Source organism: Pezoporus wallicus, unplaced genomic scaffold, assembly GCF_028554395.1.
Source record: "Pezoporus wallicus isolate ANWC-B61680 ecotype Strahan unplaced genomic scaffold, APGP_CSIRO_Pwel_v1 contig_5261, whole genome shotgun sequence".
In the NCBI taxonomy this organism is placed as follows: domain Eukaryota; kingdom Metazoa; phylum Chordata; class Aves; order Psittaciformes; family Psittacidae; genus Pezoporus; species Pezoporus wallicus.
In genome coordinates, this window is record NW_026642423.1 from 976,872 (window position 1) to 996,471 (window position 19,600).

The 19,600-nt window shown below is 63.8% G+C and overlaps 1 protein-coding gene across 3 annotated transcripts in view; it reads right to left on the minus strand.

Annotated features, from left to right (window-relative positions):
- Positions 1–110: 110 nt before the first annotated feature.
- The window catches only part of SPEG (striated muscle enriched protein kinase), a 38,756-nt gene continuing 19,266 nt past the window's right edge, over positions 111–19,600 (minus strand). For 2 of the 3 annotated variants that reach the window (XM_057430112.1, XM_057430113.1), the window contains 35 exons: positions 18,399–18,610; positions 18,035–18,123; positions 17,657–17,838; positions 15,366–15,626; positions 13,965–14,123; positions 13,639–13,828; positions 13,263–13,492; positions 12,965–13,084; positions 12,549–12,653; positions 12,242–12,448; positions 11,989–12,112; positions 11,407–11,579; positions 10,569–10,681; positions 10,199–10,367; positions 10,024–10,117; positions 9,519–9,719; positions 9,299–9,359; positions 9,038–9,115; positions 8,706–8,878; positions 8,578–8,604; positions 8,187–8,339; positions 7,958–8,000; positions 7,803–7,871; positions 5,513–7,676; positions 5,261–5,410; positions 5,074–5,190; positions 4,824–4,991; positions 4,437–4,559; positions 4,077–4,241; positions 3,195–3,885; positions 2,864–3,103; positions 2,567–2,790; positions 2,035–2,110; positions 1,619–1,768; positions 112–1,325 (listed from right to left, as the gene is read on the minus strand). In XM_057430112.1, the coding sequence (XP_057286095.1) occupies positions 1,118–1,325; positions 1,619–1,768; positions 2,035–2,110; positions 2,567–2,790; positions 2,864–3,103; positions 3,195–3,885; positions 4,077–4,241; positions 4,437–4,559; positions 4,824–4,991; positions 5,074–5,190; positions 5,261–5,410; positions 5,513–7,676; positions 7,803–7,871; positions 7,958–8,000; positions 8,187–8,339; positions 8,578–8,604; positions 8,706–8,878; positions 9,038–9,115; positions 9,299–9,359; positions 9,519–9,719; positions 10,024–10,117; positions 10,199–10,367; positions 10,569–10,681; positions 11,407–11,579; positions 11,989–12,112; positions 12,242–12,448; positions 12,549–12,653; positions 12,965–13,084; positions 13,263–13,492; positions 13,639–13,828; positions 13,965–14,123; positions 15,366–15,626; positions 17,657–17,838; positions 18,035–18,123; positions 18,399–18,610 (7,709 nt within the window). In that variant the 3' untranslated portion in view covers positions 112–1,117. Of the gene's footprint in view, positions 1,326–1,618; positions 1,769–2,034; positions 2,111–2,566; positions 2,791–2,863; positions 3,104–3,194; positions 3,886–4,076; positions 4,242–4,436; positions 4,560–4,823; positions 4,992–5,073; positions 5,191–5,260; positions 5,411–5,512; positions 7,677–7,802; positions 7,872–7,957; positions 8,001–8,186; positions 8,340–8,577; positions 8,605–8,705; positions 8,879–9,037; positions 9,116–9,298; positions 9,360–9,518; positions 9,720–10,023; positions 10,118–10,198; positions 10,368–10,568; positions 10,682–11,406; positions 11,580–11,988; positions 12,113–12,241; positions 12,449–12,548; positions 12,654–12,964; positions 13,085–13,262; positions 13,493–13,638; positions 13,829–13,964; positions 14,124–15,365; positions 15,627–17,656; positions 17,839–18,034; positions 18,124–18,398; positions 18,611–19,600 lie in introns of all 3 variants that reach the window. The other variant, XM_057430111.1, reaches the window with a different exon arrangement.

Here is a 19,600-nt window from a genome sequence, read left to right on the forward strand (position 1 = left end):
TCCTGGCTGTACGTCCCTGGATTTTGGTATAGGGTCCTCCCGAGAGTGCTCTGCTCGCGCCCCCCCCCCAAGTGAGGCACGGAGACGTGACCGGCTGCGCAGGCGCCTTCTCCCGGAAGTCAATAAATAAAGCCCTATTGCTACAGCAGCATCTGGAAGGTGGGTGCCCAGCCGCTGCCCTGTCCCCAGCCCAGGGCACCCCAGAGCATCCTGCTGCCAGCCGGGGAAGGGGCACGGGGCTGTGCAATGGCACCGGGGTTTGGGGTGAGGGTTGGTGGTGGAGATGTGTGAGGAGGCCTGGGGGGGTGGGCTGGTGGTGGGGCATAGGGCAAGGGCCAGAGCCAGGCACGCAGAGCACGAGCAGCCTGGGCCTGAGAAGGCGCAGGGGGTGTGCATGGCACGTGGTGTCCCCCTGCAAAGAGGGGTGCCAACCAGCCACCCTGCCCCAATACAGGGTGCAACCGACAGCCCCAGGGAAGGCACCGGCGTCGGTCCTGGGGCCACAAACCCGCTTCCAGGACCGGGGCTGGGAGGAGTGGAAGGCGGGGTCTGGCAGCCCCAGCTCCCAGCCATGAGGAGTGGGGCTGTGCCGGCTGGTGAGATCCAGGGCAGCAGGTGTGAGCAGGCCCCTCGCTGCAGGAACCACTGGAGCAGCCTCAGTCCTTGGGCACTGGCGTGCAAACCGGGGGGAGCACAGGGACCCCCACACCGTGGCCAGGGGCAGCTGCAGACTGCGGCTTAAGGCACACGGCTGGCAGGACCCGTGTGGCCAGGGCTGGCTGGCATGCTGGCGTCTCTCCTGCTCCTGCCTGGGGCTTCCCTTCCCTTCCTGTCCTCATCTCCTTCTTCCAACCCTCTGCAACATTCTCTGTTCCTCACACCAAGGCTTCCCGCCGCCCGCCCTCTGCCAGACCCCACTGCCGGGCTGGCTGGGGCAGCACTTCCCCTTTCACTCGGCACCATCAAAATTATGCTGGCCACCACCATCCTTGGTGGCAGCGTGAGGTCCATGGGCTCATCCCAGCACGTCCTGGCTCCTCCTCAGCCGCCCTGTCCCATGGCCCCTGGAATGTTACTCTGGCTCCTCGGCCCCTCACGGCCGTGGCCGAGGCTCTAGCTACTGTGGCCCCGGTGGCTGGCCGCCCTGGTAGGAGCGGAGTAAGACCTTGTGCTTGGTGACAGCTTCACTGCGGCGCCGCTGGTGCTCCACCAGGAACTCCTTGAGGCGGTTGGTGGTGAAGGTCAGGGTCTGGCGGCGCAGCTTCATCAGGTAGGCATCCTGGAGCCACGTGTTGACAAAGCAGTCCTTCACCGTGGGACGGCTCCTGGGGCAGGGGCAGCTCAGTGTCACGGGTAGCAGGGTGCCTGCTGCCAGTGCACCCCCGAAACCCAGCCACCACCCTGCCCTGCAAGACCCAGGGGGTCCCAGCCCTCTCCAGGAGCAGGGGTGGATCCCAGGGCCCTGGGCTCAGGAGACCACAGCCCTCACCCAGAAGCACAGATGAACCCTAGATGGACATTGATGATGCTCCATCTGGGAGCAGGGAGCTGCCCACCTGGCCCAGTTGCAGGCACCATCCAGAGGCCCAAGTCCTCCCTGGCTGGGCCAGGCACTTACCAGGGGTGGACAGCAAGGACCTTGCGGATGAAGAGGGCAGCACTCTGTGAGACGTTGGGGTACAGCTTGAAGGCATCAAAGCGCCCCGCCAGGATGCGGTTCTCTGTCTCAATGGGGTCCAATTCAAAGAACGGTGACCGCCCACTGAGCCTGTCAGGATGGAGGGGATGGTACAAGATGGGGGCAGTGGTGGGAGGGCACCTGCCCCCCATCCCTGGTTTGGGACAGCCACAACTGTCCAGGTCATCTCAATCCCCATGTCTAGCTGGGAAAGGTCTGCAGGGCTATAGCATCCCCCAGCCCACTATCATCCAGGTGTTCCCTGTGGCACTGAGCCCTGTGCAGGGCTGATGACACCTCAGGGTACTCATCCGCCCCCCCCCCCCCCCCCCCCCCCCCCGAGCCCCTTCTCTTACATGATGTAGGTGAGGACACCAACGCCCCAGACATCTGCTGCAGAGCCCACTGGATCTCCCTTCACCACCTCTGGCGCTGCAGGTAGAAGAGCAGTTCTGTCATATGCACCAAGGGGTCCAGCCCCAGCACCTGCAGCACCTCCAGAACCCACAGTATCCTCAGCACCCAGAGCACTCACAGTATCTCCAGCACCCACAGCATCCCCAGTATCCACAGAACCCATAGCATCCACAGCACCCCACCACTGCACCCCCCTGCACCCCTCCCTCACACCCTAACACCCTGACAGAGCCTAGCACCTGCAAGGATTCCCCAGCTGACCCCCAGCACACAAACTCTCCCACCAAGCCCAGCAACCCTCAGAAACCCTCAGCAGACATCCCCAGCACCGCAACAAGCTCATGCTCCCCCAAGGATACCTCAGCTCCTCCCCATTCCCAAGCACCCTAGTGCACAGGCACACTTGGGCACCAGCATGCCCATATCTGCCCGATCCCTCTCCCCATGCACCACACCCGGTGCCCCACTCACACATGTACTCCAGGGTGCCAACACGCCGCCCCAGCTGCCGTAGCACGAGGGGGTTGTAGGTCTGGGCACTGCCAAAATCGATGATTTTGAGCGAATTCATGCCTGAGATGAGGATGTTGTCTGGCTTGATGTCGAGGTGCACGATGCGGCGGCTGTGCAGGTACTCGAGGCCCTGCAGCAGCTGTAGCACGTAGCTCACCACATCATCCTCTGAGTAGCGAAACCTGGGGTGGGGATGGCAAGTGGCATCAGCCCCGTGCTGGCACCCATCCCCCATGGCCCTGCACCCACCCATACCTGTCCACGATACTGTAGAGGATCTCCTTGCCAGCACAGTTCTCACAGATGAGCACAAGGTAGCGGGGAGTGATGTATGCCTCGTGCAGGGCCATGATGCGCTCGTGGTGCAGTGCCTTAAGGATCTCGTACTCCTGCAGCACGCTCTGCTTCCGCTCTGCCTCATAGGGCACAATCTTGGCCATGAAGAGCTTGCCCGTGGCATTCTCCTTGCACAGCCGGATCACACCGAAACGGCCCCTGTGGCACAGGGTGGCACTCAGCATCCCTGGTGAAAGGTGCTGGTGGGGGGGACACCCCTGGCAGAGCATCCCATCCCACTGCTCCTCACCTCGCCTTCTCGTCCAAGAACGTGTATGGCTTCTGGGGGACACCCTGCCGCAACACAGTGCTGTCTTTTGCCCCTGGGACCCCACCCTCAGCTGGAGGCTCCTTGGAGGCTGGAGGCTCCTTGGAGGATGGGGGGGTGGGGGTGGTCTCCTGCGTAGGGGGTGATGTGGGGGGCATGGAGACAAAGGAGGTGACCATGTAGGGGGGCATCTTCCGTGTGGGCACAGCATTGGGGGTGGGAGACACGGTGGGGGCTGAGCTGGGGGTGGTCGACACCGGGGAAGTGGGAGATAACTTTGAAGGAGATGGAGCCTTGGGTGTTGGGGATGTGTCCGTGGGGGGTGTGGGGGAGCCCTGGGTGGGGGTCTCTGTGTGGGGTGAGGTGACAGTCCGAGGGGGGGTGAACATCAGCTCAGGGGGCACACAGACAGTGATGTTGGGTGGGAGCTCAGGGTCTGGCTGTGGCCCCTCTTCACGGGGTGCAGGGGGCTGGAGGACCACTGGGGGGGCACCCTCCTGCTCTGCCCCATCTGCCTTCTGCACCGCTCCCTTGTGCTTGCGGGGCGGTGTGGTGGGAGGGGGCCGCACAGCTGGCAGCTCCAGCTGCCCCATGGGTGTCTGGGTCGATCTGCTGGAAGCCACCTTCTCGGGGATGGGGACAGCAATGTCCTTAGCTGGGGCAGCTTGGGCGTCTGTGGGGAGCAAAGGGAGGAATGAGCCAGTTGGGCATAAGCCAGGAGCGGGGTGCAAGTGGTGCCTTGTTCCCCAAAGCCCTAGGGGGAAGATCCCCCAGGACTCAAGGACCCCCAGAGCACCTCAGAGGCTGCAGCCCCACAGCCACCCCCATGGCAGCCTCACAAGTTGCTGGAAGGGGCTTGCTCACCTTCTGCCTCAAGGTGCACCTTCGCTGATAGGGTGCTGTAGGGCCCCTGCCCAGCCTTGTTGACACAGGCCACTCGGAACCTGGCGGTTCTCCCGGGGGGCAGCTCTGTCACATTGAAGTAGCAGTCGATGATGCCAGTGCTGATGATCTTCCACTCGTGCTCTCCTGTGGGCACAGGGGCACGGTGAGCTGAGGATAGACCAGGGGCAGCCCCCCTGCCCCCCCCACTCCTGCCCCAGGGCCCCACCAATACCCAGGGAACAGAAAGGACATTGGGCACTTTTGTCCTGGCTTGGTGTACTGATGTGAGCCCATTTTCCAGCTGCAGCTTCCAAGGGGATGGGAGACAGCCCCACGTACCATCCAGCCTGCGCTCCAGTGTGTAGGTGCAGGGGGCTTTGCTCTCTGCAGGCTTCCACAGCACCAGCACAGTGTTCTTGTATTTCTGGGGGATCTCCGGGGTGCCCGGCCGCCCAGGGAGCCCTGCAAGGGGATACACAGGGTGGGCTGGGTACCCGGCCAGGGGCAGGGCAGAGCTGCTGCAGTGCAAGGTCAGCGCAACACGTGAGCTCAGAGGTGCGCAAAACCAGCCTGTCCCAGCTCAACAGTCCCAGTCACTTGCAGACATGAAGAGCGGAGTTCGTGACCTGCTCTGACCATTCCCCAGCCCCCAGGGTGCACGCTCAGCATATGCCCTCTCCCCATGGGCCAGTACCTCTGTTCCAGAGGTCCCTCCCTCCTCCTTACGTGCCACAGCCAGGGTGCAGGAACTGATGGCTGTGCCCAGGGTGTTGGCAGCTGCACACTCATACAGCCCTGCATCCTTCCTGGAGACTTTGGCGATGGTGAGCATCTGCCTGCCATCCTTGCAGGAGACGACGTTCAGCATGTTGTCTGGCTGCAAGGACCTCTTGTCTGTGGAGGAGAAGCAAAGGAGAGGGATGCTGGAGTGTCTGACCGGCACCCACCCACTGAGGCAGCACAGGCAGCCCCTCACCTTTCATCCAGAGGATCCTGGGGGTAGGGCTGCCTGCTGGCAGGCAGCAGAGGGTCAGCGCCTCACCCTCCAGCAGCACCTGGTCCTTCAGCTTGATGTGGAAAATGGGTGGGAAATCTGGAAAGCAGAAGGGGGTCAGGCCGGGGCAGCAATGCGCACCTGCCACCCATCCTGGGGCTGCACCTACCAGAGTCGCTGGGCACGTGCAGCCGGCCAGCGGCAGGTCCCTCCTCCCGCAGCAGGCTGGAGGGGATGCTGGGCTGTGAGGACACCTTCTCCTTGCTCCGTGAGAGGCCCCAGCGCTCCCAGCGGGACCGCTTCTGGCTCTCACCCCCACCTGTGAGCACCCAGGGTCCTGAGAGAGTGGCCAAACTGCGGCAGCTGTGGCCGGAATGGCTGGGCTATGGGGTGCCATTGCGACATCCTCCTTGCCACTCACCTTTGGCAGAGCTGGTGCTGCCTTCCGAGCGCAGGGACTCAGAGGAGGGTGCAGGTGCTGGGGCAGGGCCCGGCCGCAGGCTTTCCCCATCAGAGCTTGTGCGGCGGAGCTCAGGGGGCCCCTCGCCCTCCTGCCGCTCATCCGACACACTGCGCAGCCGCGCGGAGACCCGCTCCACTGTGGCACTGATCTTCCTCCGCACGGCCACCACCGGTGACTCACTCTCCCCACCACCCCCTGGCTCTGACTTGACGCTCTCTGAGTCCCTCCGCTCCTTGGAGCTGCCCAAGGCCAGGTTCCAGGACAAGCGGCGCCTGCTGAATGGGGTCTCGCTGCCTCCATCCTCCCCTCTGCTCTTCTTCCTCTCTGCAGGTGGGGTCCGCTTGAGGAGGACAGACATCCTCCGGATGAAGCCCCTATCCTTCTCCACCTCGTGCAGGTCCTGCACCGACTTGGACTTGGCCACCAGCCCAGAGGGCCGGTCCCTGCGCATCTCCAGGGGCACGCCGGCTGGCATGGGGCGGTAGATGCCATCATCTGGGGGGCCAGCCAGGTGCCGGTCCTCAGACCGGGAGCGGGTGAGGAGCTTCAGCCCCCTGCTGAGCGATGACTCCCGGCCCCGCTTGAACTTGGCCTCAAAGACCTCCTCCGAGTCGATGTCCTGGATGAGCAGGGAGCTGGAGGAGCCAGAAGGCTTCACCTCCCTCCCTGATTCTGGTGCTGGTGCTGGTGTTGGCACGGAGTGTTCAGTAGGGGTGGCCAGAGGGGGCTGGGAGGCTTGCTCTGTGGCTGGCTCCCTACCTTGTGTGGCTCCCATAGCTTGCATGACCTTGGCGTAGGAAGATGTTTGGGGGCCTTGGGTGCCTGGGGCCGCGGGCAGTGATGGAGAGGGTGTTCCTGTCCTGGCAGCTCCCTCCCCGCTGGCTCCAGCACCCTTGGTGGGTGTCTTCTGCTCTTGACCCCTAGCCATAGGCTTCTTCCCTGTGGTGGTGGCAGTGGCACTGGTCCCGGGCTGGCTGCGCTCCTCAGGGATCTGCCTCCTCCCCAAGGCAGCCTTGGCAGTGGGGGCCTGGGGGACGGCCACCTCTACTGCAGCAGGTGTTGGTGGGCCAGGGGCATCCAGTGGCACTGAGGGCCGGGCATCAGAGAGAGCTGAGAGCGAGGGGGACTCCTTGAGCCGCTGGGCCTCCAGGTGTGCCACCGGGATCTCCAGGGGTGCGCCGGAGCGGCGGTGCCGGACGACAGGCTCGGCATCCCCGTGGCTGAAGGAGCTGCTCTTCTGCAGCCGGCGCTCAGTGAGGAGGAGGCGCGGCGAGGTGGCCTCGCTGGACGCTGCCCGCACCAGCCGTGGCACCGCTGGTGCCGGCGGCTCCAACCGGGTCGGCCTCGGGACCTTCTTGCCAGGGCCGACCCCCAGGCTCTCCAGGAGGGGGCCCCGCAGGCCGCTGACCTTGCCGTCCCCGGGGCCGCTCCGCAGCAGCCGCTGGCGCATCAGCTCCAGGCGCTGGGCATGATCGTCCTCCCCAAAGGTCCCCTTTCGCCGCGGCAGCTCCATGGAGGCCGCCTTGGCCAGGGGCCGGCGCGGCTCCCGGCCTGCCTCGGCCCTCTCCGTGGTCCCCGGCAGCAGGGCGCTGTCAGCCGAGCCGCCCCTCTTCAGCTCTCCCCGCCGGGTGCTCCCCGGGGACTCCAGGCTGGAGCCCTTCCTCATGGCTTTGCGGGGGTACTCTGGCCGCTTCTGGGCTTCGGGGGCTTCTTCGTCAGAGGAGCCAGGTGCCTCCGCTTCTGCGCTTGGCCGCCGTGGCACAGTGCCCCTTGGTCGCTTCCCCAGGCCCACTGCAGGCTTCCCCGTGCCCTGGCTCTGCCACTCCATTGCAGAGATGTCCCCCGGCACGACCCCCTCCTGCCATGTCCCCTCAGATGTCCCGATGGCCTCATCGTCCGTGGGGATCTCATTGAGCGACATGCGGGAGCCAGAGAACTCCACCTGGTGTGGCATGGGGATGAAGGGCAGCTCATCCAGGTCATCCGAGTCTGAGGAGGATGACAGTGCTGGTGACTCTTTGAGGTGCCGGGGCACAGCGATGGAGAGGTGGTTGGACGTGTCCTCCAGCAGCTCCGGGATAGGCCGCAGCACCATGTTGCACTTGTAGCTGATCTGCGAGCGCTGCAGTGGAGAGAGCTGGATCAGGCCCAGGCAGGTGGCATGGCATCATCTTACCCAGTGCACATCACCCCTTCCTGCCCAGCACACAGCCCTGCCTGACCCCTCCCTCCCTTGCTCCTCCTTCACCTGCCATTTCCTGCGTGAGAGGAAGAGCTTCAGGTGATCGGTGCTGATGACCTTCCCCTTGGCCAGCGTCTGTGGGGCGAGGGGACAGCGGTGTCCCACAGAGCCTGCAGCAGGCCCTGGGGAACCTCGCTGGGTCCCTGCCTGCCCAGGCTCACCTTGAACCAGGGATGCTCCAGGGTCTGCTCCGCATTGGGCCTCCTGTGGACCGACACCACTGGGTGAGGACTCACCTTGATGGAGGGCTTTGGCCAGCCAGGGGAAGAGCAGCAGGGTCTGGCTGCCCAGGCTGCATGCCATCAAGGGCTGTGCAGCCAGCCTGCCCTCAGGCCCCCTGATGCACAGGGGTCCTAGAGGGGCCAGGCCCTGGGACCCTGCATTACTCACAGCCTGTCATTGACCAGCACTTTGATGACAAATCCCTTTGCTTCCCGGGTGAGCCCCTGAAACATCCTCTCCTCAAAGGCCACGTTGTAGTTGCGGATGTTCATCAGTGTTGTCTTATCATTCTCCCCCACGAAGGGGGAGATCCCCGTTAGGCTGCCAAGGAGAGGACACTGTCTTTAGGCCATGAGGACACAGGGAACAGCATGGCAAGTATGGAGGACTGAGGATGGAACGTGAACCCCAGCCCTGGTGCCATGTGGAGGGCAGAGGCAGGAACAAGGGATAGGAGGCAGAGTCTGCAAGGAGAAGTGTGCATGGCTGCAGCCCCAGCAGTGCAACCAGCAAGGGGGTGGAAAGGTATCTCTCCCGTGGTGGCCCACCAGGCACTTACCAGAGGTAGGCGATGACCCCCACGGGCCTGCGGAGAGAAGAGCATGGTTACAGCACAGCACAAACCCTCCGGGGCATTCGGTTTCAGGGCAGTGGGGAGCCTGTTGTCCACCCTGGTGCCACCCTTACCAGACATCAGTGACACTGGAGACAGGGCTCTGGTTGACGATCTCAGGGCCCACGAACTCAGGGGTGCCGTATTTGCAGTACTGTGGCTCCTTGGGTGTTAGCTCCTGCGCATTGCCAAAGTCACAGATCCGGACCTGCTCGCTGCTCGAATCCGCCATCAGGAGGTTTTCTGGCTATAGGACAGTGCAGGGCAGAGAGGACCTTGGCAGGAGGCAGGGGGTCCCCCCAGGGAAGGGATATTCTCCATCAGCAGGCCTGAGCCCCTTGCAGCGCAGCAGGAGCCAGTCCCTGAGGGCACAGGGCTGGAGGGGGCTGGAGAGCCCTGCACTCACTTTGATGTCCAGGTGCAGGACCATGTGCTGGTGCAGGTAGCAGAGCCCCTCCAGGATCTGCCGCATGTAGGACCGGACCTGCAAGAGAAGGAATGGAGAGGGTGTCCACCCTCTGAGCGTGGGTCAGCCCCACACTGGCCTTGTGCAGCCCCCTTTGCAGCCTGATATAATGAGCATTCCATGTCCCTCGGTTGGGACAAGCCCCAGTATCCCCAGGCTCCCTCCTTCTCCTATCACTTTGGCCCCAGAGGGTTCACCCACCTCAGACTCACACACTGAGGGCTTCCTCACCATCCTGTCCAGCAGCTCCTCCTCAGCACAACTGGCCCTCAGTCAAGGAGCACAGAAACTCATTGCCCTGCTGTGCCCTGCACCCTCCCAGCACCCAGCTCCTCTGCACTGGCTTTGCCCACCAGCTTCCACCAAAAGCCTCCCCTCATCCCCTGTGCCACATGTTCCCAGAGCAGCACCCAGAGGATACAGCTCCATGACCATGATGACAGCGCTCTTCTTCTCGAAGGCATCATGAAAGAAGACGATGCGCTCGTGATCCAGCTGTGAGAGGATGTGCAGCTCCCGCCGTGCTGACTGCTTGGCCTTGGTCCTCCCAGGGACAAACTTGGCGGCAAAGTCCAGATGGCTGCTCTTCTCTGTCACCCTTCGCAGGTAGGAGAAGGCCCCCCTAAAATGCAGTGATGGGGGCAAGGGCAGATAAGCAGAAGACCCCTCTTTCCCTTTCTGCAGGTGCCTGCTCTGAAGGGAGCTGCCTACAGCTCCAGCAGCTCTCCAGGACTATCCAGGCCTGGTTTTGCTCCAGCCACACTGACTTCCCACCGGTAGCTGGTACCAGAGCACCCATTGACATGAAGAGCTGCCCCAGTATAGCAGGATTTGATGTACCATGGAGCTCAGACCCCAGGGCCAGCTTGGCTCCAGCACCCCGGTCCCTGCACTGCCCTGTGCCCACTGTGCCAGCGGCCCTGTACCTCCCGATCTCCTCATGCACATCATAGTAGTCAGTCAGGCGTCGGGCCTTGTGCAGCGCCTCGTCCTCCATGCTGGCATCTGCAGCGGGCTGGGCTGCAGGAAAGAAAGGCGCTGGTGGGGAGCAAGCCGGGCAGCCAGGCTTTCCAACCCTGGGTGGGGGCCGGCCAGCCGTACCTGCCCGCACCACCAGCTCCGCCTTGCAAGACACCTCCCCAGCCAGGTTCTTGGCTGTGCAGGTGTAGACGCCGCTGTCAGGCTCGGCAGCGCCCAGCACCACCAGGGAGCACTCGTTGTCCTCGTACACGAAGCTCAGGTGGCTGCTCTCCTCCAGCAGCTCCCCATCCTGGGAGTGGCAGGGGCATCAGGAGGGTCCTGTCGCTTCCCCACCACCCTTTCCCCATGGATGGGACATGGGCCGCATCCTGCGTCACGTGGGATGAACACAACCCCAAACCCCGACACAGTAGCCCAAGGTGAGGCAGCGGAGGGTGTCAGTCTGGGTGGTCTGTAGGTCAGGAAGGGCATGGGGGGAGTTCCAGCCCACCTTGTACCACATGATGTCTGGCAGTGGTTTCCCCTCCACCACCACGGCAAAGCGCGGTGTCTCCCCTTCCTGGGCATCGATGTCCTCCATGATGGACTCAAAGCGGGGTGCCTCTGCCAAAAGATGGGGCATGTGGCACCACAGTGCAGTGCCACCCCCCTGCCGCTGGCAGGGGGCATAAGGCACTGCAAGGGGCACTGTAAGGAAGTAGCAGCCTATAGTGGCATGGAACTCTGTGGGGCAATGCCACCCCAAAGCACATGGGAGTGGAACACTATGGGGCAGGCCAGCAATGGCATGCGCCTGCAGCACCATGGAGCAGCTCCCCCATTGGTGTGAGGCACCATGGGGTAGTGCCACTCATGGCACATTGGCAGGGGACACTTGTGGTACTGCATCTCTCATTATATATGGGTGTGGGGTACAGGTGGGGCAGTGCCACCCATGACACCTCTGTGGGGCACTGTGGAGGTATCCCCTATGGCTCTTGGCTGTAGGGCACCAGGTGGCATTGCTACCCCATTATACACAGGTATGGGACACCCTGCAGAAGTGCCACCTCATGCATACAGTCATGGGTCACATGGGACACTTCTACCCAAGTCAGATATGGGTACAGGATACCAGCCAGCAGTATGAATGCATGCATGGTTTATGGGTTTTCAGCCCCATTGCGACCCTACAGAGCAGCATACTCCACGGCATACGAATATGGAGCACTGAGGAGCAGCACCATGCTATGAACATGGCACATGGGCATGGGGCACCATAGGGCAGCATCACCCTCGACCTTGTGGAGCACCAAAAGGCAATGCCGCCCGTGGTGCAGGGCACCTACCTGCGAGGCAGAGGCGTAGGGTGCAGCGGGCAGTGCCATGGCGGTTGCTCACCTCGCAGGTCAGTGGCCCTGCAGCCCCTTGGCCCACACACAGCAGCCGCAGGCAGTGCTGGTCGTCGTCTGGCATCGTCACCTCGCACATGCCCTCCAGCTCCCCCAGCACCTGCCCACCCCTACGGGCACAGCAGCTGCCCCATTACAGCCCCACAGGCAGTCCCAGACCCCCTGCCCCATCCATAGATCACACCCCACAGCCCCATGGCCACCTTCTGATCCACAGACAGCCCCTGCTCCCACCCTGCAGCCCCACGAACAGCTTAGCTCCCATTGCTGACTCTGCCCCTTGAATGGCTCTTGACCCTTAGCACCACACAGACAGCACCACCCCGACACCCCATCCTCCCCCCCATGCAGTTCTGCTTAGCTCTGGACATCACCCTTGGGTGCAGGTCCAGCCCAGCCCCAGGGAATGACCCCCACCCATCACAGGCTGCACAGGAAGCTGATGCAGGAACCCCTCTGTGCATTCCATGGGGTGATGCTGGGCATGGGGCAGACAACATGTGCAGTGCCATGTCCTACCTCTTCCAGGTGACAGTGGCCTCCACGTGGTTGATGGTGATGGTGATGGAGGCTGTCTGGCCCTCCACCACGTACACCACATCTGGCTTGTCCAGGATGACGGGGGCTTCCTCCAGGTAGGGACCTGCCACACACATCATCACCACCTCCTCTGGACCCCACATCACCCAGCCCAGGGCAAGCTCACCACCCCACTGTGGACAGAGAACCCTCCACCCCAGCCACCCATTCCCTCCCCCCCTGCCCCTCTCACCCCGGTCCAGGAGCTGCACAGGCCCTACAGGTGGGGACGGCTTGCTGTTGGTCTTGGGGGTGGCAGTGATGACACGGAAGAGGTACTGGGCACCCTTGGTCAGCCCATGCACCGTGTAGGTGGTGCCTTGCACACTGGCCACCAGCACCAGCCACTGTGTCGTGCCCAGCACTTGCATTTGCACCGTGTAGGTCACTGACTTGGGGTCTGCAGGGGAAGAGGGTCATTGCAGAGGCCCCAGCATTGGGCTGGCCCATGCAGCCCACCATGGCACTGCCCACCCCTTGCCTGTTCCCAGCCCCCTTACCTATGGCAGTGTCCAGCCACTTGGGCTTGTTCCAGGTCAGCGTGATGGCTCTGCCGGTCACCAAGGCCACATTGGGGGGACCATCCGGAGGGGTTGGCACCACATCTGTGGCGGGGGACAGGCAGGGATATGAGTATGGCCACTGCCACAGCTCCTCAGGGAGAGGGCTGGAGGGGACGGATGGGGCCAGCAATCTGCACTGGTTCCCCAGGAGGGGCTCAGCCTTGCAGCCCCTGTGGGGCCAGTGATGCCAGCAAGTCCCACATGGGACCAGGGATGGATCCTGACCCTGCAAGGTCCTGTGATCCTACCACCCTAAGACCTCGCTACAGGGCCACTGACCCCAGCCCTGGGGCACAGCCTGGCAGGGTGGCAGTGGGTGGCCGCACATCTCTGGTGGTGCCGCTGCTGCTCACCAGTGACATAGAGGTGCGCGTAGCATGTGGCCTTCCCCACTTTGTTGGCAATGACGCTTTTATAGACACCTGCATGCGCGTGGCTGACGGATGTGAACACCAGGCGATGGATATCCTTATCTGGGGGGGACAGGAGATGCTGGTAAGACTCTGACAGCCAAGCAGTGTGGAGCTCCCCTCCCTGCCTCACGTGGCATGAAGGTCTGGGGGGAGTGATGCCTTCTCTCAGGGTGTTCCCCTTCTTCCACTCTGGTTGGAGGTATCCCAAGGAGGTGGGAAGCGCAGTAAGGAGCCTTACACTGCATCATCTTGCGGTCATCAGTGCTGTCGATGCGGGAGCCATTGTGGAACCAGGTGATGGAGGGGTAAGGCAGCCCAGCCACCTGGCACTCCAGTACAGCCTCTTTGGACTCCACCACATCCAAGTTGTGCAGCGGCTTCAGAAAATCAGGCATGGTGAAGCACTCCGTCTCCATCTCCACCTGCTCTGGCTCCTCTGGGATTGATGGCATCTTCTCCAACTTGGAGCTGCAAGAGCCGACAAACGCTAGTGGCAGGAGCACAGTGTCCTCAGCCCAGCCCTGACCCCAGGCTTTGCACATGCCAGTTGTTTCCCAAATCCCAGGGGTGAGCAAGCAGAGGGGATCCAGATTCCAGACACCTCTAACTCTTACATCTGGGAGGCAGCAGATGGCCGTGGCTCCTCCACGTAGAGCTCAGCAGAACACTCCACATGGCCATGGGCATTTGTGGCAGTTACCACATACTGCCCTTCATCCTCACTGCCCACATGCACGATGACCAGCGAATGCAGCCCTCCATCCCGCTGAATCCGCACATTCTCCCCTTCCTGCACTGGCTGGCCTGCATGGAGACACACACCAGCATCAGCATCAGCACCAGCAGCTCTCCCAGCCCCAGCCCTTGGGTGCAGTCCCCAAGGAGAGCAGAGAGGTCTCGCTGCAGGGCACTAGCCAAGCTCTCTGGACTTGGCAGTTACCAAAATGAGTCCAGGTGACTGTCGGGGTGGGAGTCCCACTGATCATGCAGTCAAACCGTGCTGTCCGCCCTTCTACCACGTCTACATCCTCCAGCTTGCGGGTGAAGAGTGGCTGCACAGAGGGCTGTACCGTCAGCCGGGCGCTGCAGGTCAGCTCATCTACAAGGAGAGTGGGCAGGGGTGAGCCCCACACAGCATGCTTGTGTGCAGGGCAGGAGGCAGCTGAGACCCCCCTGCTGCAGCCCCAGCAGCCAGCGTGGGGGCTGATCACAGGTGTGCTGGGTAGCAGGCTCTGTCCCCACACGGGGCAGAGGCGGTACAAGTGTTTGCAAAGTCCCCGTGTGCAGGGCTGGGGCTCTGCTGGCAGCAGGATGCCTCTTTCCCACCCACACAGGAGTGCAGATGCCAGCAGCAAGGTGGGGTGGGAGGATGCCCTCTGCTCCCCATAAGGCAGGAGGTCACAGCTGGCCTAGCCCAGTGGGGACAGCGGGGTGATGCTGAAGCAGGCAGTGCCAGCACATGCAGCACCCAGGGGCAATGCAGGGATGGGCACAGACTGGATGTTCCAGGTGAGGGGGTTTGCAGCACGGACTGCTTTGAAATGATGGTGTTGTTGCCCACCTTGGGCAGGGGTGATACCATGTTCAAGCACAGCCTCACCTCCCTGCACCCAAAACTGCTGCTGCCCTCAAATCCCTGCAGGCATACTGCCTTCTCCATGGAGGAATGCACTGGCGCCAGCTGCAGGGTGCTGAGAATGCACCCACTGCAGCCTGGGTCACTGCCGAGAGGCTGCCCAGGCCAGCTGAGGAATAGGAAAGGGGCCCTTGTCCCTGCCCTGCTGCAGGGGACAGATGCTGTCGGCAGCATGCATAGGCACAGGGGGTCTTGGAGCCAGAGGCCAGGTCCTGCTGCTCTTCCTCAGCAGCCACCAGTGATGGCTTGCTGGGAAAGGGTGGGCAGCCCTGAACCCATTGCCCCTGCCACTTCCCAGGCCAGCAGAGACAGGCTGGTACTGGAGCTGTGTGCCCGGGGGCTCTGGAGACAGGGGACAGAGACAGCTGGGCTCCAGGGCTCCATCCAGCCACTGCAGCCTTAGTGCAAACTCATCTCCCCATGTTTCTGGAAGTTGCATGCATGGTGGCAGAGGAGCCAGATGGGGCAGGACTCAGGATGCTGCAGAAGGACTGATACAGACCAGGTTTCCCAGAGCTGAGAGCTCCCCAGCTCCTAGGGCAGCAATTCCTGCACCCCTTGGCCCCCACGACCAGCAATCACAGCTACATCCCAGGGGGACCAGAGCCCCGAACCCAGGAGCGGAGTGGACTGCCCACTTCCAGCACCCCCTTAAGGCCAAGCCCCGAGCAACAACCCCTCGGGAGCTGCGTGACCTCCGCTTACCTTTGGCAGTGCTGAGCTTGCAGGTGTAGATCCCGCTGTCGTCCTCGTGCACGGAGGTGAGCAGCAGCTTGCACTTGCGCCCGTCAAAATGCATCTTGCATTTGAGCAGGGCGGGCTGGAGCAGCCGGCCCCGCGACAGCCAGTCCACGTCCATGTCTGGCGGGCCAGCCACCATGCACTCAAAGAGTGCCAGCTCCCCCGCCCCGACCACCAAGTCCTGCAGGGGAACCACGATGGCCAGGGACTGGCACTCGGGGCGAGCTGCCCAGGGAGGGGGGAGAGAGAGAAAGAAAGAGAGACGCGTCTCAGCAACTGAAGAGCAACCATGAGAGGTGGCGGGGATGGAGGGGGACAACGTGCGGGGTAGGGGGGGACATGCGGGGAGGGGGCCCGGTGCAGTGGGCAGGGAGTGCAGCAGGGAAGGTTGGGAGAGGGGGGGAGATGTGTAAAGCAGAGCTGAGCTGGGGAGGGGGCCGGGGCGAGGGAGGTGTCCGTGCCAGGAACACACCACACAGCGCTTTACCAAACAGAGTTTATTAGAGCTACAAAAAAAAAAAAAAAAAGGGTCACGGCCTCGCAGCCCGCCCCCCGCCAGGCCCCGGAGCCCGGGCTGCTCCGCATGCACCCCGAGCCCTGCGGCTGCGAGGGATGTCTCACGGTGGCCGGGGCGGTGCCTGGGTGGCCGCCACAAAGCCGAAGGGGCCAATGCTCTCCCCCCCCACTGCGGTCGGCGCAGGGTGCTCCCCCGCGGGGGTCCCTGGGCTCTCCTGTCCCCATACTCCAAGGTGACCACTGCAGAGCTGCCACCGAGCTGCCGCAACCCCTCCCCTACAGCCGCGAGGGTTCAGCTCCCTGCTCCCCTTCCCTGGGCACCAAGGAGCAGCAGGACACGCAGACAGGGACAAACGGATGGAGCAAGAGACAAGACAGCATCGTACGGCCGCCCTGGCCCGGCTGGGGGCGTGCCTGGCGCTCCCCCGCCGCTCCCCCCACCCCGCCTCGGTTACGCCTGCCCGGGCCATCCGGTGAGCCCCTGCCCGCAGTCGAGGGCCCGCGAGTCCCCGCGGTGCGTCCAGGACGAGGCGGCGGATGGAGCAGAAGGTAATAACACAAGGTGAGGTCCACTGCCTAAGAGGTGTCCAACTAAGAGCCCCGCGGCCGCGGCTCTGAGAGATGCACCCCCTTATCGTACTCCCCCTGCGTACAGACAAAAACCGCAGTCAGCAAGCATTAGGGTTAGTGCAGCAGCGACGGGGCCGGCACGCACGCACATGCCAGCGCCGGCACGAGGGGTGCGAGTGCACATCAAGGCAGGGAGCCATCCGCAGAGAGGCCAGGGCTTGGGTCATGGCCCCTGCGGCCCCTCTCCTGCCGGCCGTGGGGCAGGGGGCTGGCTCCCGCTCCCACCCCTGTGCCGCCGCACTTTGCCGAGGGCTGGCAGCGGCGTCCTGGCAGGGTACAAGCAGTGCAGCCAAGGCCAGGGCAGGATGGGCTCAAGCAGCCATCAGCAGGGAAGGCTAGGGGCGCAGGGTACACACAGCAAAAGGCAAGAGGAGGGAGGTAGTAGCATCACTCATCCCCGCAGACTCCTTCCCTGACTGCAGATGTCAGGCAGAGCCTGGCTATCAGACTCAAATCCATCTCCCCCGCCCCATTTGCACGTATATATTGGGGTCCTAAGAGGACCACAGCAAGGCTGGGGAGGACACGGCAAGGGAAAGGGGCTGGACAGCACAGTCCCACATATATGGGGCTATTGCTGGAAACAGGCAAGGGGGGATGTCTCCAAGCTGCCCTGTGCCTGGCACACAGCTTGCAGCTGCCTGGGGCAGGGAGGGAGCTGTCAGCACAGCAGGGTGGGGGGACATGTCCCCTGCAGGGCTACCAAGGGCAAAAGCCCTCCCTGTGCAGCCAGGAGCAGCACCCAGCCCCAGCAGTGGGTACATGTGGGGCCGTGGGATGAAGCCGGACTGCAAGGAGCAGTGGGCTCTGGGTCAGGCTGGCAGAGGCTCTGGCACAGCTGGGTGGTGGGACCCAGGGCCATGGGGTTGCACATCTGCCTTCTGCTGCAGGGCCAGCCCCTGCAGGCAGCCCCCAGGCACACAGCTCCACTTCACTGCTCCCCTCTTGCACCTGCCTGCGCTGAAGCAGGGAAGGGCAGGCTGGCTCATCCCCTTCTTCCAGTACTGCCAAGGAGGGGTCTGCAGTGGCCCCTTCCCCACACAGCTCATGCAGGGCAATGGATCCAGCTGGCCCCTCAGGGCTGGAGGGACACTCCTGGGGAGCTTTACCTCTGACTTCCAGCTTAGCCTCACACTGCTTGGTGCCATACTCATTGACGGCCTTGCAGGTGTAGAAACCGGTGTCACTGTGCTCTGCCGCCAGGATGTGCAGTGTGAAGAGGCCCCGCACCCCCTCCGCTTCCTCCGCATGGTGTCGACGGCCGTACTTCACTGGCTGCCGGTTCCTCAGCCTGCTCGGGACACGGGTAGAGTGGCACGGTCACATCTGGCCTTGCACACCCAGGCTGGCTGTCCCCAGAAGACCCCTCTCCCCCACCCCATATGCTGCTCAGGATCAGTGGTCTGAGCTGGTCATCCCCAAATGGGAAGATCACCGTGCCCATCCCCTCCTTCCCTGCCCGTGACCCAGTGAGCAGCGGGACTCACCAGTAAATGATGGGCTTGGGCTCCCCACGGACGCGGACGCTCATGCTGACATCCTGCCCCTCCAGCACTGACTGGTCCGACAGGGACACCTGGGGAAGCAGGTGTCAGAAAGCAGCGAGCACCCACCTACACCTAGGGCCATGCATTCCCACTACTGCACCCAGAGCTATGGGTCCCGTGTCACAACAGCAGCCCTGGAGTACTAGGGGAGCTAGTAGGATTGGAGGCTGCCCAAGTGCCAGGAGCCTTCCACATCAGGGGGTAGGAAGGCCTCACCCAGCAGCCCCTGGCACTGTGGACCACAGGCTGTGGTCACAGGGCACTGCTTCCCCTCTTGCCATATCCCAGGCAGTTGTCAGCTCACCTCAAAGGTGGGTGCAGCCTTGAAAGTGCTCTGTGGGGAGCCATGGGCAGCCCCATGCTCTGCTCTAGGCTGCAGCTTCATGGCTGGTCGGTGCTGAGGGGTGCCGGACTCAGGGAACTCTTCCAGGGGGCTCAGGTACTCCTCATCAGAGGTGATGGGGCTGGCCTGGCCGAGGGGCGAAGGCAAGTTCCCATGCCGCTCCACGGCGGGGGCTAGAACAGGAGAGCCTGGATAAGGAGCTGTCAGCAGCCAGAGCCGGGCAGGCAGGTCAAGGCACCCCTCCCCACCACCCTGCACTCCAGGGCTGCCCGGGGAGCCCCATCCCACGGCACATCGGCAGCAGCCAGCAGCGAAGGGGTGAAGGCGCCGCGCAGGGGGAGGGTGTGAGCATGAGCAGCACTCCACGGGACGATAAGGGGACGCGATATCCCGCAAGGCGACAGCAGGGCTCAAGTGGCTCTTACGCAGCAGCCCGCGCTCCCATCCTTAAGCCGCCCGGATTCCCGGGATGGCTGCCCCGGCTCCGACCGGCGAGGGCTGAAGGTGACATTGGCAGCTGCGCTGCCCCAGCAGCCCGCCGGCCGCATGCTGCGGCGCAAGCTCCAGGCCCGCCGGCGTGGGGAGCCCACCCGGGGCCTCGATGGGGGTGCGAAGAGGGGAGCAGAGAGCGGCGCGGGGCGCTGGCAGAGCGCGGCTGCCTTGCTAGGGGTGCCGGCCCCGCGCCTGCCCGGCTACCGAGAGCACTCACCCCCCCGCCCTGCCCGGGGGCAGGCGGGCGAGTTACCCGGTGCAGGGCGAGGGCTGTGGCTTGCCGGGCCCCCCAAGGACAGCCCCAGCCCAGAGAGCTGTGGATACCATCCCGGCTCCCCCCGCCCGCCAGCCCGTACCCACCCCACTCACCGCAGGGCCCCGCCCCGAGCCGGGCCGGGCCGCACAGCCGGGCCGCCGCTGCCGCTGCCGCCGCCGCCGCCGCCGCCGAGGCCGAGGCCGGTGCTGCGGGGCCAGGCGCGCCTCCAGCCCTCCCGGCCCACTGAGCCCGCCCCAGCGCCGCCCGGCCCTCGGGGCTGGGCCAGAGGCCCGGGGGAGGGCCCACCGCGGGGCTGGGGGCCCCTGCCCGGCCCCCCGCGCTGTGCCGTGCACGGCAGCTGTTGCCCCTGGGTGTACAGCCGCGCTGCACCACAGAGTGTGTGGGATTTTGGGTG